The sequence below is a fragment of the Myxocyprinus asiaticus genome, chromosome 43 (genome assembly GCF_019703515.2).
Source record: "Myxocyprinus asiaticus isolate MX2 ecotype Aquarium Trade chromosome 43, UBuf_Myxa_2, whole genome shotgun sequence".
Lineage (NCBI taxonomy): Eukaryota > Metazoa > Chordata > Actinopteri > Cypriniformes > Catostomidae > Myxocyprinus > Myxocyprinus asiaticus.
In genome coordinates, this window is record NC_059386.1 from 25,757,692 (window position 1) to 25,769,344 (window position 11,653).

The 11,653-nt window shown below is 38.4% G+C and overlaps 2 protein-coding genes across 9 annotated transcripts in view; both read right to left on the minus strand.

Moving 5' to 3' along the window:
• LOC127433359 (B-cell CLL/lymphoma 7 protein family member B-A) overlaps nucleotides 1–2,699 on the minus strand; it is a 9,397-nt gene extending 6,698 nt beyond the window's left edge. Inside the window, exons 1-4 of one of the 3 annotated variants that reach the window (XM_051685182.1) lie at nucleotides 2,532–2,699; nucleotides 1,890–1,965; nucleotides 1,544–1,643; nucleotides 90–290 (exon numbers count right to left, since the gene is read on the minus strand). In XM_051685182.1, coding sequence (XP_051541142.1) covers nucleotides 90–290; nucleotides 1,544–1,643; nucleotides 1,890–1,965; nucleotides 2,532–2,623 — 469 coding nt within the window. In that variant the 5' untranslated portion in view covers nucleotides 2,624–2,699. Of the gene's footprint in view, nucleotides 1–89; nucleotides 291–1,543; nucleotides 1,647–1,889; nucleotides 1,966–2,531 lie in introns of all 3 variants that reach the window. The other 2 variants (XM_051685183.1, XM_051685181.1) reach the window with 2 other exon arrangements.
• Nucleotides 2,700–3,585: 886 nt separating this feature from the next.
• On the minus strand, nucleotides 3,586–10,778 carry LOC127433357 (transducin beta-like protein 2). Of its 6 annotated transcripts, none has more exons than XM_051685176.1 (7): nucleotides 10,265–10,778; nucleotides 9,978–10,093; nucleotides 9,410–9,594; nucleotides 8,528–8,679; nucleotides 8,244–8,370; nucleotides 6,016–6,168; nucleotides 3,586–4,855 (listed from the first exon to the last, which is right to left on the minus strand). In XM_051685176.1, exons 1-7 carry the CDS (start codon nucleotides 10,395–10,397, stop codon nucleotides 4,396–4,398), a joined length of 1,326 nt encoding a protein of 441 aa, XP_051541136.1. In that variant the 5' UTR covers nucleotides 10,398–10,778; the 3' UTR covers nucleotides 3,586–4,395. The 6 variants fall into 6 exon arrangements, with proteins under 6 accessions (XP_051541136.1, XP_051541137.1, XP_051541138.1 ...); XM_051685177.1 differs by having other exon boundaries at nucleotides 9,978–10,193; XM_051685178.1 differs by having other exon boundaries at nucleotides 9,978–10,182; nucleotides 10,265–10,366.
• Between the last annotated feature and the right edge of the window lie 875 nt (nucleotides 10,779–11,653).

Consider the following 11,653-nt stretch of genomic DNA (forward strand, 5'->3'; position numbering starts at 1 on the left):
TATATTGTAATTATTGATATACCTATGAAAATGAGTATATAATCTAATTATGATGAATCTGTCATCTCTGAGATTAACATTAAACTCACGGAATAAATGCAAGGTATGAGCCTCACCCTCCATGCTTTCCTGACCGAGGGTGGGCGGCTGTGGATCATCCGTGCGGTAGTCTAGAGTCTGGGGTGCAGGGCTGACTGGTTCACTGGGCTGTGGACTTGAGTTATTGCTGCTGTCTGCAGCTATTTTAAGCTGGTATGAGTCTGACAGAGAACTCTGGTTGCTGTTGTCATCTATAAAGGTAGGGGGCAACCATGAGAAGAATTTTACAGCATTTAGAGGAATAGTTCACCCAGAAAATAAAATTCTGCCATCATTTACTCATGTCATTCCAAACCTGCACTTTCATGTTTTGAAGAATGTTCATGCTGTTCTTTTCCATAGGATGAAATCATATAGAGACCAGAGGCTGTCAAGCTACAATAAGGTAAAAAGCATCCTCAAAGTAGTCTATATAATGTGTGCTCTATTTTTCTGAGCCACAGCTTTGTCTGAGGAGCATCAGTGATGTAGAATCTTCTGCAAGGTGTCTTCATGCAGCCATTTTGAAAGTGCACATGTGCAAATGCGATTTGAGAGATATGTCTACTTTTATTTGATTTTTATGGGCCTTTTTTTAACTTGACAGTGCCTGGCCGCTATACTGTATGCTTTTGTTGTATGGACACAAGCACCCAGGACATTCTTCAAAACATCTTCTTTCATGTTCCATAGAAGAATGAAAATAATTCAGGTTTGGAATGACACAATGCTAAATAAATGATTGCAGAATTTTCACTTTTGGAATTATTCCTTGAAAATTCTCTCATCATTTACTCACCCTCATGCCATCCCAGATGTGTATGACTTTCTGTCTTCTGCTGAACACAAACAAAGATTTTTAGAAGAATATCTCAGCTCTGTAGGTCCGTACAACACAAGTGAATGGTGGCTAGAACTTTGAAGGTCCAAAAAGCATATAAAGGCAGCATAAAAGTAATCCATAAGACTCTAGTGGTTAAATCTGTATCTTCCGGAGTCCTTTTTTAAAGTCCTTTTTTACTATAAATTCTCCTCCTTGCCCAGTAGCTGGCAATATGCACAAAGAATGCAAATAGCCAAAAACAAAAGAAGATGTGAAAGTAAAAGTGGATATTTATAGTAAAAAGGTACTTAAATATTGATCTGTTTCTCACCCACACCTCTCATAACGCTTCTGAAGACATGGACTTAACCACTGGAGTCGTATGGATTACTTTTATGCTGCCTTTATATGCTTTTTCGACCTTCAAAGTTCTGGCCACCATTCACTTGCATTGTATGGACCTACAGAGCTGAGATATTCTTCTAAATGTTTGTTTGTATTCAGCAAAAGAAAAAGTCATACACATCTGGGATGGCATGAGGGTGAGTAAATGATGAGAGAATTTTCATTTTTGGGTGAACTATCCCTTTAAGAACAATAAACATATATGCTTTTGAATTCCACATGCATTACTTTTTTTACCTTGAAAGTCTAGTAGTACAGAGCAACTGTTATCAGACGCCTCTTCTGTGGGGAAATTTTTACATTGCATCTCTCCGCCCATAGACACTCTGCTCTTGTCCTTCTAAAAGACATCAGGTTTTATTATAAATACACTAAAAAGGGTTTGGAAAAAACATTCGCAAACCTTAAATATGTTATGTTGATTTATGTGTCTGATTAGACAGTGACATATTTTTGTGCTTGCATTCTGTTCAGTCAGGTTGACATGATGGAAACCACAGGATGTGTATTTATAGAAAACTGCTGCAGGTCATTTGCTAGTATGCAAATACTCTATTTGTTGAATTTCACAGATATGACATACCTCCTTTGTGTCGACCACAGGAACCCATTTAAATATTCTTAATGATGTGTCCCCAACGGTGACCCATTTCTTCTCCCTAAAAGAATGAAATACATTAACTATGTAACAGGCTTACCATAAAAATGACTTGAGCAAACAAACATTATGGCGTTTCTACGTGGAGAAAGTTTAAGGACTCTTGCAGGAACTGTTTTTTTTTTTTTTTTAGGACAAATGGCATTACACAAAGTCCATTTGTTGATGAGCTGAACCCAATCCAATATCCCTTTTTATTTCAATCATAAAAGTGCTTAGTTTTTGCAGGGCTAAATCCTGATTGAATGTGTTTGGATTATTAAATATATAACAGATTTTATAAACTAATAATAATTATTAAAAAAGAACAATAATATCAGTTATTTAATGTTATTGGCAGTCACTGAACACAAGTCCTTTAGCAGATTAATGTTAGCTTTTAAAAGTCCTCTCTAGTCCCGCCTCTTTTTGCCACATGTCCGATGAGTGCTTCGTCATTGGCTGTGTTCTCTGTCAATCAAACGACATCCTCTTACGAAACCCCTCCTTCTCCTTTCCGACTGAAGTTTCTCTTTTGAAAAACATTTTACTTTTTCAAAGTGGCGTGATGGTGCACGTCAAACTCACCATCTCCGCACTCTCTCGATGACGGCCATCACTTTCTTAATGTCATCTTTAGCGCGGCTTCGTGTCTCAGCGCGGACCGAGCGACCAGACATTTCTCAATTTTATCCGTACTCCTACTAGAATCGTGTCGGTCTTGCCGTATGAGTGCGCAAATCTCGCGAGAACTCATGACTCCACTTTCCAGTGCTTCACAACAGATCCCACCTACTTACTGAGGGCACAGGTGGCTATAATCTTTGTATACTGTGTTATCTTTAAAGTTTAAATTAAGATGATTGAGCCCTAAAGTCATATAAATCCAGTCTATGACTTATTTGCTTACAAAATATGTAGAGTGTAATATAAACTCTTAAGAAGTTAATTTATTTCAAAATAAAAGTCTTCAAAGCTTAAAATGACTGTTGTAGCTATTGTGCTTAAAGGAATAGTTCGGAACATTTTCTCATCATTTACTCACTCTCATGACATCCCAGATGTGAATGACTTTCTTTCTTCTGCTGAACACAAATGAAGATTTTAGAAGAATATATTCAGCTCTGTAGGTCCATACAATGCAAGTGAATGGGTACCAATATTTTGAAGCTCAAAGAGCACATAAAGGCAGCATAAAAGAAATGAATATGACTCCAGTGGTTAAATCCATATCTCCAGAAGCTATGTGATAGGTGTGGGTGAGAAACAGATTAACATTTAAGTCCTTTTTTACTATCAACCTCCACTTTTACTTTAACATTCTTCTTCTTGCTTTTGGCGATTCACATTCTTTGTCTATATCACCACCTACTGGGCAGGGAGGAGAATTTATAGTGAAAAAGGAATTTATAGTAAATATTGATTTGTTTCTCACCCACACTTATCATATTGCTTCTGAAGATATGGATTTAACCACTGGAGTCATTGTTCCTTAATGGTGATACACGTAAACATTTTTTTATATTAAAATACCTTCTACTATCACAGATTAATTTGCAGAGACAGCTAGCCTATAAGTAAGCCATTCATAAGTTGAATTCCATGAAAAGTGTAGACACTTTTGAAGTGCATGTAAACATACTTTTAGCTGGACTAAATAAAACAATAATGTATTTTTTATTTTTAATGTTAAGGCTTTAGTTCGACAGAAATTGTACCAATCCAACTTTTGCAAAATCAGACTAACAGACCTATAAAATGCTATTGTATCTCATCTTCATCCATGTATTCATGTTAATCTAACCACAACTGGACCTCTGCGTTTTGCCCATTCTCTGAAAGACAGAGGTGACACTATTGAAACATTGCTCTGTTTGTTTCAGAATACCATCCAGCCCAACATAACAACATTGGCTCAACCAGTGGTGTGAGATTAGGGTGGGGCTCTCTCTTTCCCTAACCAATGGAAGCCAGTAGAAACAATCATTACTTTAGCAATTTTGTATAGTTATGCTAGACGCAGTGGTTCTCAACCCTGTTCCTGGAGCCGCCGCCCCCCACCCCCCACACTACATATTTTGGATATCTCCCTAATCAAACACACCTGGTTCAACTCATCAGCTTGTTTGTGGAGACTCCAAGACCTGAATTGGGTGTGTCAGAAAAGGGAGATATACCAAATGTGCAGTGTTGGGGGGGGGCCCCCCCCCTCCAGGAACAGGATTGAGAACAACTGTGCTAGAGATTACAGAAATTACACACTTCACCTTTAAAGATGCCACAAACAGATGACCACAAATAACATTTAGTGAAAGGTGAACAAAAAAGCCAATGACTAACACTTGGATTTATTCGTTAAAATCAGCATGCCAAAGCCACTTAATTTTGAAAACCAAGAACAGACTGGTGTCCCAGTCAACAGCGGCAGTGAGAGTTGTTCACAAAGCAAACTTCAGTTCTTTGGTGCATTAAACACAGTGTCCAGAGCTGTCTGAGCGTCCACAATCTGCTGCAGGAGTCTCTGTCTCATTCCTTCATTTGAGGCTTTTTTCAGCATGATTTGCATGTCCTGGATGGCAGCACGGTAACCGATCACATTATGAAAGACCCGGATGGCACGGTCCCCACTACTCACTAGGAAACGGTTGTTTATGTCAAACTTAAGATCGGTTATCTCTTCGCTGTGAACACTGTGGAACTCTTTCTCTAATTCACCGGTGTTGGCATTGTACATTGCTATATCACAACCGTTCGATATGGCTACTACACGACCGTCAGGAGACAGGGCTATGCGGCTCCCCTCTGACACCTGACATGGGACAGTCCGGAGCAAGTATGGATCCTGCTGTTTCTTGTACTCCACATCGGTGTTCCACAGCTTCCAGGTGCCGTCTTTGGACACGGTCACCATTCTGTAGAGAAAGAGGAGTGGTATGCATTTGTTAAAAACCTATCAAGTACATCACAAACTCTAATTTTGGCACTATTCTGGCACAAGACTAGTTAATATTTATAACATTATTTAATGATCTCTTTAAGACTGCATGGCTTCCTCTTAAATTTGATTACGTATGTTGCAATGAAGAGTTTAATGTACAAATGATCTATATAAATTACCTATAACTCTTGTTAATTTCAATATTTTAGTAAATACAAGCATCACAGTTATGCAGTCTACTTTTTTCTACATCCATAGAAGATAGATAGCCATTATAGAGTGCTACTAAACCATGTTTTAATGGGATTCTATGGCAGATACCATTCAGTTCAGTGGCACAAAAGATTAATGTTCATTACACAAGAGGCTCTAAACACGTAATTTTTGGACCCACCCGGATGCCATGCTTCTCTGAAAGCCTATGGGAGCTTCATGAGCACTTCATTTGCATTGCAAAAAGCATCTGATTGCTAATTGGACATTTTTGTCCTGCCTGGAAGCCCAGCTCTTCTACATGATGACTAGTCGAGCTCTCAAACGGGTGGGACTTTGCGACAAGCGGCCAATAACTGAAATGGTGATGTACATGACTGACAAAGTGTGAAATTTTAAAGCACCGCTGCAGAGCCCAGAGTGTTCAGCGGCCTCGAAAATACACGTTATTTACAAACTGATGTAAAACATTTATTTCAGCTTTCGTAATCATATATTTTGCCTATTGGTACTTTGAATTTTACAGAGCTGAGATATTCCTCTAAATGTTTGTTTGTGTTCTGCTGAAGAAAGTCATACACATCTGGGGTGGCATGAGGGTAAGTAAATGATGAGAGAATTTTCATTTTTGGGTGAACTATCCCTTTAAGAACAATAAACTATATGCTTTTGAATTCCACATGCATTACTTTTAATTAGTCAACTGAACGTATTTCACAGTTTGAGAAGTTATATTTGCAATATTGCAAATATTGCATACAACAAAAACAGAAATTTGTGCTTCTGCACCCTTGAAAATCACCAGCTGCCACTGCATGTTAGCAATTGTCTATGTGCCAATTAATAAGGACTTTACTAACACAGTATTAACTGGGCTTAAGTTATATTAATCTCTATGGTAAACAGAAAAGAAGATCTTGCCTGCGGGAGTCATTGGAGAAATCAAAGGAGTAAACGCCAGCTGAGTGTCCCTTAAGATCAAACGCACGGGCAACCTCTTTGAACTCCCCACTTTTCCCAAAGCAAACCTCCCACACCTTCACATCAGGGGTAAAGCCACAGGAAGCAACAAACCTAAAGAGAAAGTTAAATGTACCATCATTCAAGCTTAATGTTAAAAAAATGCTTGCTCTTAAAAGGAATTATTCAGCCAAAAATGACAATTCTCTCATCATGTGCTCATGCCATCTCAGATATGTATGGCTTTCTATCTTCTGCAGAACACAAACAAAGATTTTTAGAAGAATATCTAAGCTCTGTAGGTCCAGACAATTAAAATGGTGGTAACCAAAACTTTGAAGCTCCAAAAAACACATAAAGGCAGCATAACAGTCCAGTTACAGTTGAAGTCAGAAGTTTACATACACCTTAGCCAAATACATTTAAACTCAGTTTTTCACAATCCCTGACATTTAATCGCAGAAAACATTCCCTGTCTTAGGTCAGTTAGGATCACTATTTTATTTTTAGAATGTGAAATGTCAGAATAACAGTAGAGAGAATGATTTATTTCAGCTCTTATTTCTTGCATCACATTCCCAGTGGGTCAGAAGTTTACATACACTTTGTTAGTATTTGGTAGCATTGCCTTTAAATTGTTTAACTTGGGTCAAATGTTTTGGGTAGCCTTCCACAAGCGTCTCATAATAAGTTGCTGGAATTTTGGCCCATTCCTCCAGACAGAACTGGTGTAACTAAGTCAGGTTTGTAGGCCTCCTTGCTCACACACGCTTTTCAGTTCTGCCCACAAATTTTCTATCGGATTGAGGTCAGGGCTTTGTGATGGCCACTCTAATACCTTGACTTTGTTGTCCTTATGCCATTTTGCCACAACACTGGAGGTATGCTTGGGGTCATTGTCCATTTGGAAGATCCATTTGCGACTGAGCTTTAACTTCCTGGCTGATGAATTGAGATGTTGCTTCAATATATCCACATAATTTTCCTTCCTCGTGTTGCCATCTATTTTGTGAAGTGCACCAGTCCCTCCTGCAGCAAAGCACCCCCACAACATGATGCTGCCACCCCCATGCTTCACGGTTGGGATGATGTTCTTCGGCTGGCAAGCCTCACTCTTTTTCCTCCAGACGTAACAATGGTCATTATGGCCAAACAGTTAAATTTTTGTTTCATCAGACCAGAGGACATTTCTCCAGTGTCAATATAGGACTCGTTTTACTGTGGATATAGATACTTGTCTTCCTGTTTCCACCAGCATCTTCACAAGGTCATTTGCTGTTGTTCTGGGATTGATTTGCACTTTTCGCACCAAACTACATTCATCTCTAGGAGACAGAATGCGTCTCCTTCCTGAGCGGTATGATGGCTGCATGGTCCCATGGTGTTTATACCTGCCTGTTTATACCTATTGTTTGTACAGATAAACATGGTACCTTCAGGCGTTTGGAAATTGCTCCCAAGGATGAACCAGTCTTGTGGAGGTCAACAATTTTTTTTTTTTTTCTGAGATCTTGGATGATTTCTTTTGATTTTCCCATGATGTCAAGCAAAGAGGCACTGAGTTTGAAGGTTGGCCTTAAAATACATCCTCAGGTACACCTCCAGTTCAGTACATCTCCTATCAGAAGCTAATTGGCTAACTGCCTAAAGACTTGACATCATTTTCTGGAATTTTCCAAGCTGCTTAAAGGCAGTTAACTTAAGTGTATGTAAACTTCTGACCCACTGGAATTGTGATATACTCAATTAAAAGTGAAACAATCTGTCTGTAAACAACTGTTGGAAAAATTACTTGTGTCATGCACAAAGTAGATGTCCTAAACAACTTGCCAAAACTATAGTTTGCTAATATGAAATCTCTGGAGTGGTTAAACTTATGTATGTACACTTATGACTTCAATAAGTTGGATCACTTCAGAAGACATGGGTTAAAAACCACTGGAGTCTTATGGATTACCTTTATGTGCTTTTTGATGCATAAAAATTTTGGTCACCATTCACTTGCATTGTATGGACCTACTGCGCTGAGATATTCTAAAAATCACTGTTTGTGTTCTGCAGAAGAAAGAAAGTCATACACATCTGGGATGGCATGAGGGTGAGTAAATGACAAGAGTTTTCATTTTTGGGTGAACTACCCCTTTAAGATATACTCAAGAGGACCTGCACAGATCGCTACATGAACTGACCTGCCACATGGTGATATAGCAACATGCGAGTTGGTCATCTGATTAGTGTTGATAGTAGCTAAAACCTCTCCTTTCAGATCCCAGATCACAATGGTGGTGTCAACAGAGGCAGACATAATAAATTTGCCTGAAAATATGAGCAGAATGAGTCTGCAAGGTTAATAATTAAGTCCATTGATTGTGCACAGCATATTCCTATGAAAAACATGGAACCTACTTAGATTAGGTAAAGATGTAATATAAAATTTAGTACAGTTCAGATGCATTTACTGGAGTCCACTAACCTGTCTCTGCAATTCCAATGTTAATAACAATCCCCTTGTGCTTCTGTGGAAAATCTTCTGGAGCAGCTTTAAAATTGAATGTCCCATCCTCCTTTTTAATCATCTTATAGATGCGAATGGTCTCTCCATTGGACAACCAAGTTATGAAGGCTCTAGGGATAAAAATGAACCAATCAGCCATAACAGACTGAAACAGTAACAGAAAACTACAGTAGATGTATACGATAAAATTAGTTATTGTGCATTTAAAGGGATAGTTCACCCAAAAATGAAAATTCTCTCATCATTTACTCACTTTCATGCCATCCCAGATGTGAATGACTTTCTTTTACTGAATACAAACAAAGAATATTTCAGCTCTGTAGGTCCATACAATGCAAGTGAATGGTGACCAGACCTTTGAAGCTCCACAAATCACATAAAGGCAGCAAAAAAGTAATCCATACAACTCCGTGGTTTCATATACTACATGTCTTCTAAAGCAATCCAATCACTTTAGGTGAGAAACAGATCAATATTTCAATCCTTTTTTACTTTTACCTTTTTACTTAAAGTGAAGATTTACAATAAGAAAGGATTTAAACATTGCTCTGTTTCTCACCCACACCTAACATATCGCTTCTGAAGATAGAGATTTAACCACTGGAGTCTTATGGGTTACTTTTATGCTGCCTTCATGCGATTTTTGGAGCTTCAAAGGTCTGGGCACCATTCACTTGCATTCTATGGACCTACAGAGCTGAAATATTCTTCTAAAAATCTTTGTTTGTGTTCTGTAGAAGAAAGAAAGTCATACACATCTGGGATGGCATGAGGGTGAGTAAATGATGAGAGAATATACATTTTTTGGGGTGACTATTCCTTTAATGCAGGTAAATGTACCGAGAGTCAGGACTGAACCGGACGAATGTGGCATGGTCAAACTCTACGTTTGCCCGCAAGGACTTGTGATCTCGCTCCAGGAAGTCTTTGGTGCTCCAGATCCTGATGGTACGGTCATCTGCGCAAGATGCAAGGTATTTGCCGTTGCTACTAAAGTCCAGGCAGGTCACATTGCCACTGTGACTCTGGAGGAGGGAAACAGGGCACAGAGAAAAACTAAGTAATAATATGGAGGACTTTTAATTTGACAGGCACTCGAAAAAAAGCTGAAATCAAATAATAAGTACATCATTTTAATAATACTGGTTCCCTTTGGCATGCTTTGGTAGGAAATGACGTCATATGTTGACTATATCAATAGAGCTGTTCAGCTTGTAGTCCAAAAACCCGGAAGAGAATTCGCCATGGGTCCCTCGGGATTTTCCTATGGGTTTTTATAATGGGGGTTTTGAACTTGTGTGTAAAATAAGGTCTGTGGTAAACATTACTTGACGACACGTGGACTTTTTGTCCAACAACATAAATTACACACAGTCCTACCTCAAATGTGAGTTTTCATCACAATCACCTTTAGAACAGAAGACAGTAGTTGGTGCGTGAATGTGTGCTGCTGCGGTCTTTCCTTACGGGGGCGCTGTAGTTGCTTCTGCTTTTTTGAAGGCGCTTTCGCTGCATTTTCCTCCACTGTAACGTTGTCCAACAGTTTATGAAGAAATACCATAAAATACATGCCCTTAAAACATCCTGGGCTATACCCGACAGTACCTTCAAAACTGAGAAAGAACTGTGATCTCAATTTATAAGAAGTCCTATCCAAAAGTAAACTTATGCATGCAAAAACCCGGAGGAACTTACCTGGTGCATCTGTGTCTTTTTTCTGTTCATTCTGCTCAGATAATTCACCTTTCTGTCTGCTAACAGCCACTGCAACTAGAATAACCAGCGCACCTATTAATACTGATAGTGCAAGAATCGCACCAAACTCCATCTTGGCGAGATTTGTGCCACGTTATCACTCCAAGTCTCGGAAGTAGACTTAGGACTGGCTGATCTCCAGGTTATCTGTTCTCTATAACTCTAGTCGCTCTTGGTTCCACTATTCTAGTGACTCGTTGGCAATTTCACTACTGCAATACATTACCGTGTTAATTTACTGTCCTGCCGGAACAAACGCCTTAATCCAAAACGACTATCGCTTGTATTTTTTTATTTTTATTTTTTAAATCAATGACTTTGTTTTTAAGTTACATTAATAAAATGAAACTCAAACTCGGGGTTTTTGTCAAATAATTAATTGTATAGCTTGTACGGGCCAAGCGCCGTTTCGCTTCGCAAGTGCGCATGCGTGCGGGTCCCTTCTTCGTTTTGAAAAACTTGCTAGGGGAATGTACGTTTTAGTTTGTAGTGCTCTCTAGCGAACTGGAGTCTCGGTCGAAATTGACCAACATAGTCAAAGTTCTGAAATTATATAGAAATATGGTTCCAAAAAAACTTTTTTCAGAGTAGCGCTATATTTCATTTTTGACGACAATGAAAACGAGGCTGCGCGTGACTGACCGGGTTCAATATTAAGATCAAGTTAAGATCAGTCGACAGCATTTGTGGCATAATACTTTTTACCACAAAAAAATCATTTCGACTAGTCCCTCCTTTTCATATATATATATATATATATATATATATATATATATATATATATATATATATATATAATAAAAAGAAAAAAAATCCAGTGATGAATTTACAGTGGAAGTGAATGGGGGCCAATCTGTAAACGTTTAGATACTCACTATTTCTAAAGTATAGCCACAAGACATAAACAATATGCGTGTTAACACGATTTAATGTGAGAAAATCGCTTAACCTTTTCTGTGTAAAGTTCTTGCCAATTTTTCAACGTCGTTGGCATGACGATGTAATGTCAACAAACCCCAAAACGACTGTAAAAAATGATTTTAACAACTTTACAACTAAATAATACATACATTTTAACAGAAGAATTAATGTAAGTGCTTTTATAAAATCACAAGCTTCAAATTTCGGCCTTTAAACCCTCCAACAATTGGCCCCACTGTAACTAAAAAAAACACGTTGCTTTTTAAAAAATTTTTTTTTAAAGGAGGTAATCAGCATTATGCCACAAATGCTGTCGATTGAGCTTAACCTGTAATGAACCTGGAATATTCCTTTAAAGTCTCTTCAATGTCATGCACTGTATAAAGGTCTTTGCTCACATCTAATTTC

Bases quoted from the DNA above. Each gene is read 5' to 3' on its own strand.
- LOC127433357 (XM_051685175.1), bottom strand. From the start codon at position 10,397: ATGGAGTTTGGTGCGATTCTTGCACTATCAGTATTAATAGGTGCGCTG. The intron at 8,371-8,527 runs GTTAGTGGACTC...TCATATTTTCAG, and splicing joins CATTGGAATTGCAGAGACAG to GCAAATTTATTATGTCTGCC. The intron at 6,169-8,243 runs GTCAGTTCATGT...CTTTCTCTTTAG, and splicing joins GCTATATCACCATGTGGCAG to GTTTGTTGCTTCCTGTGGCT.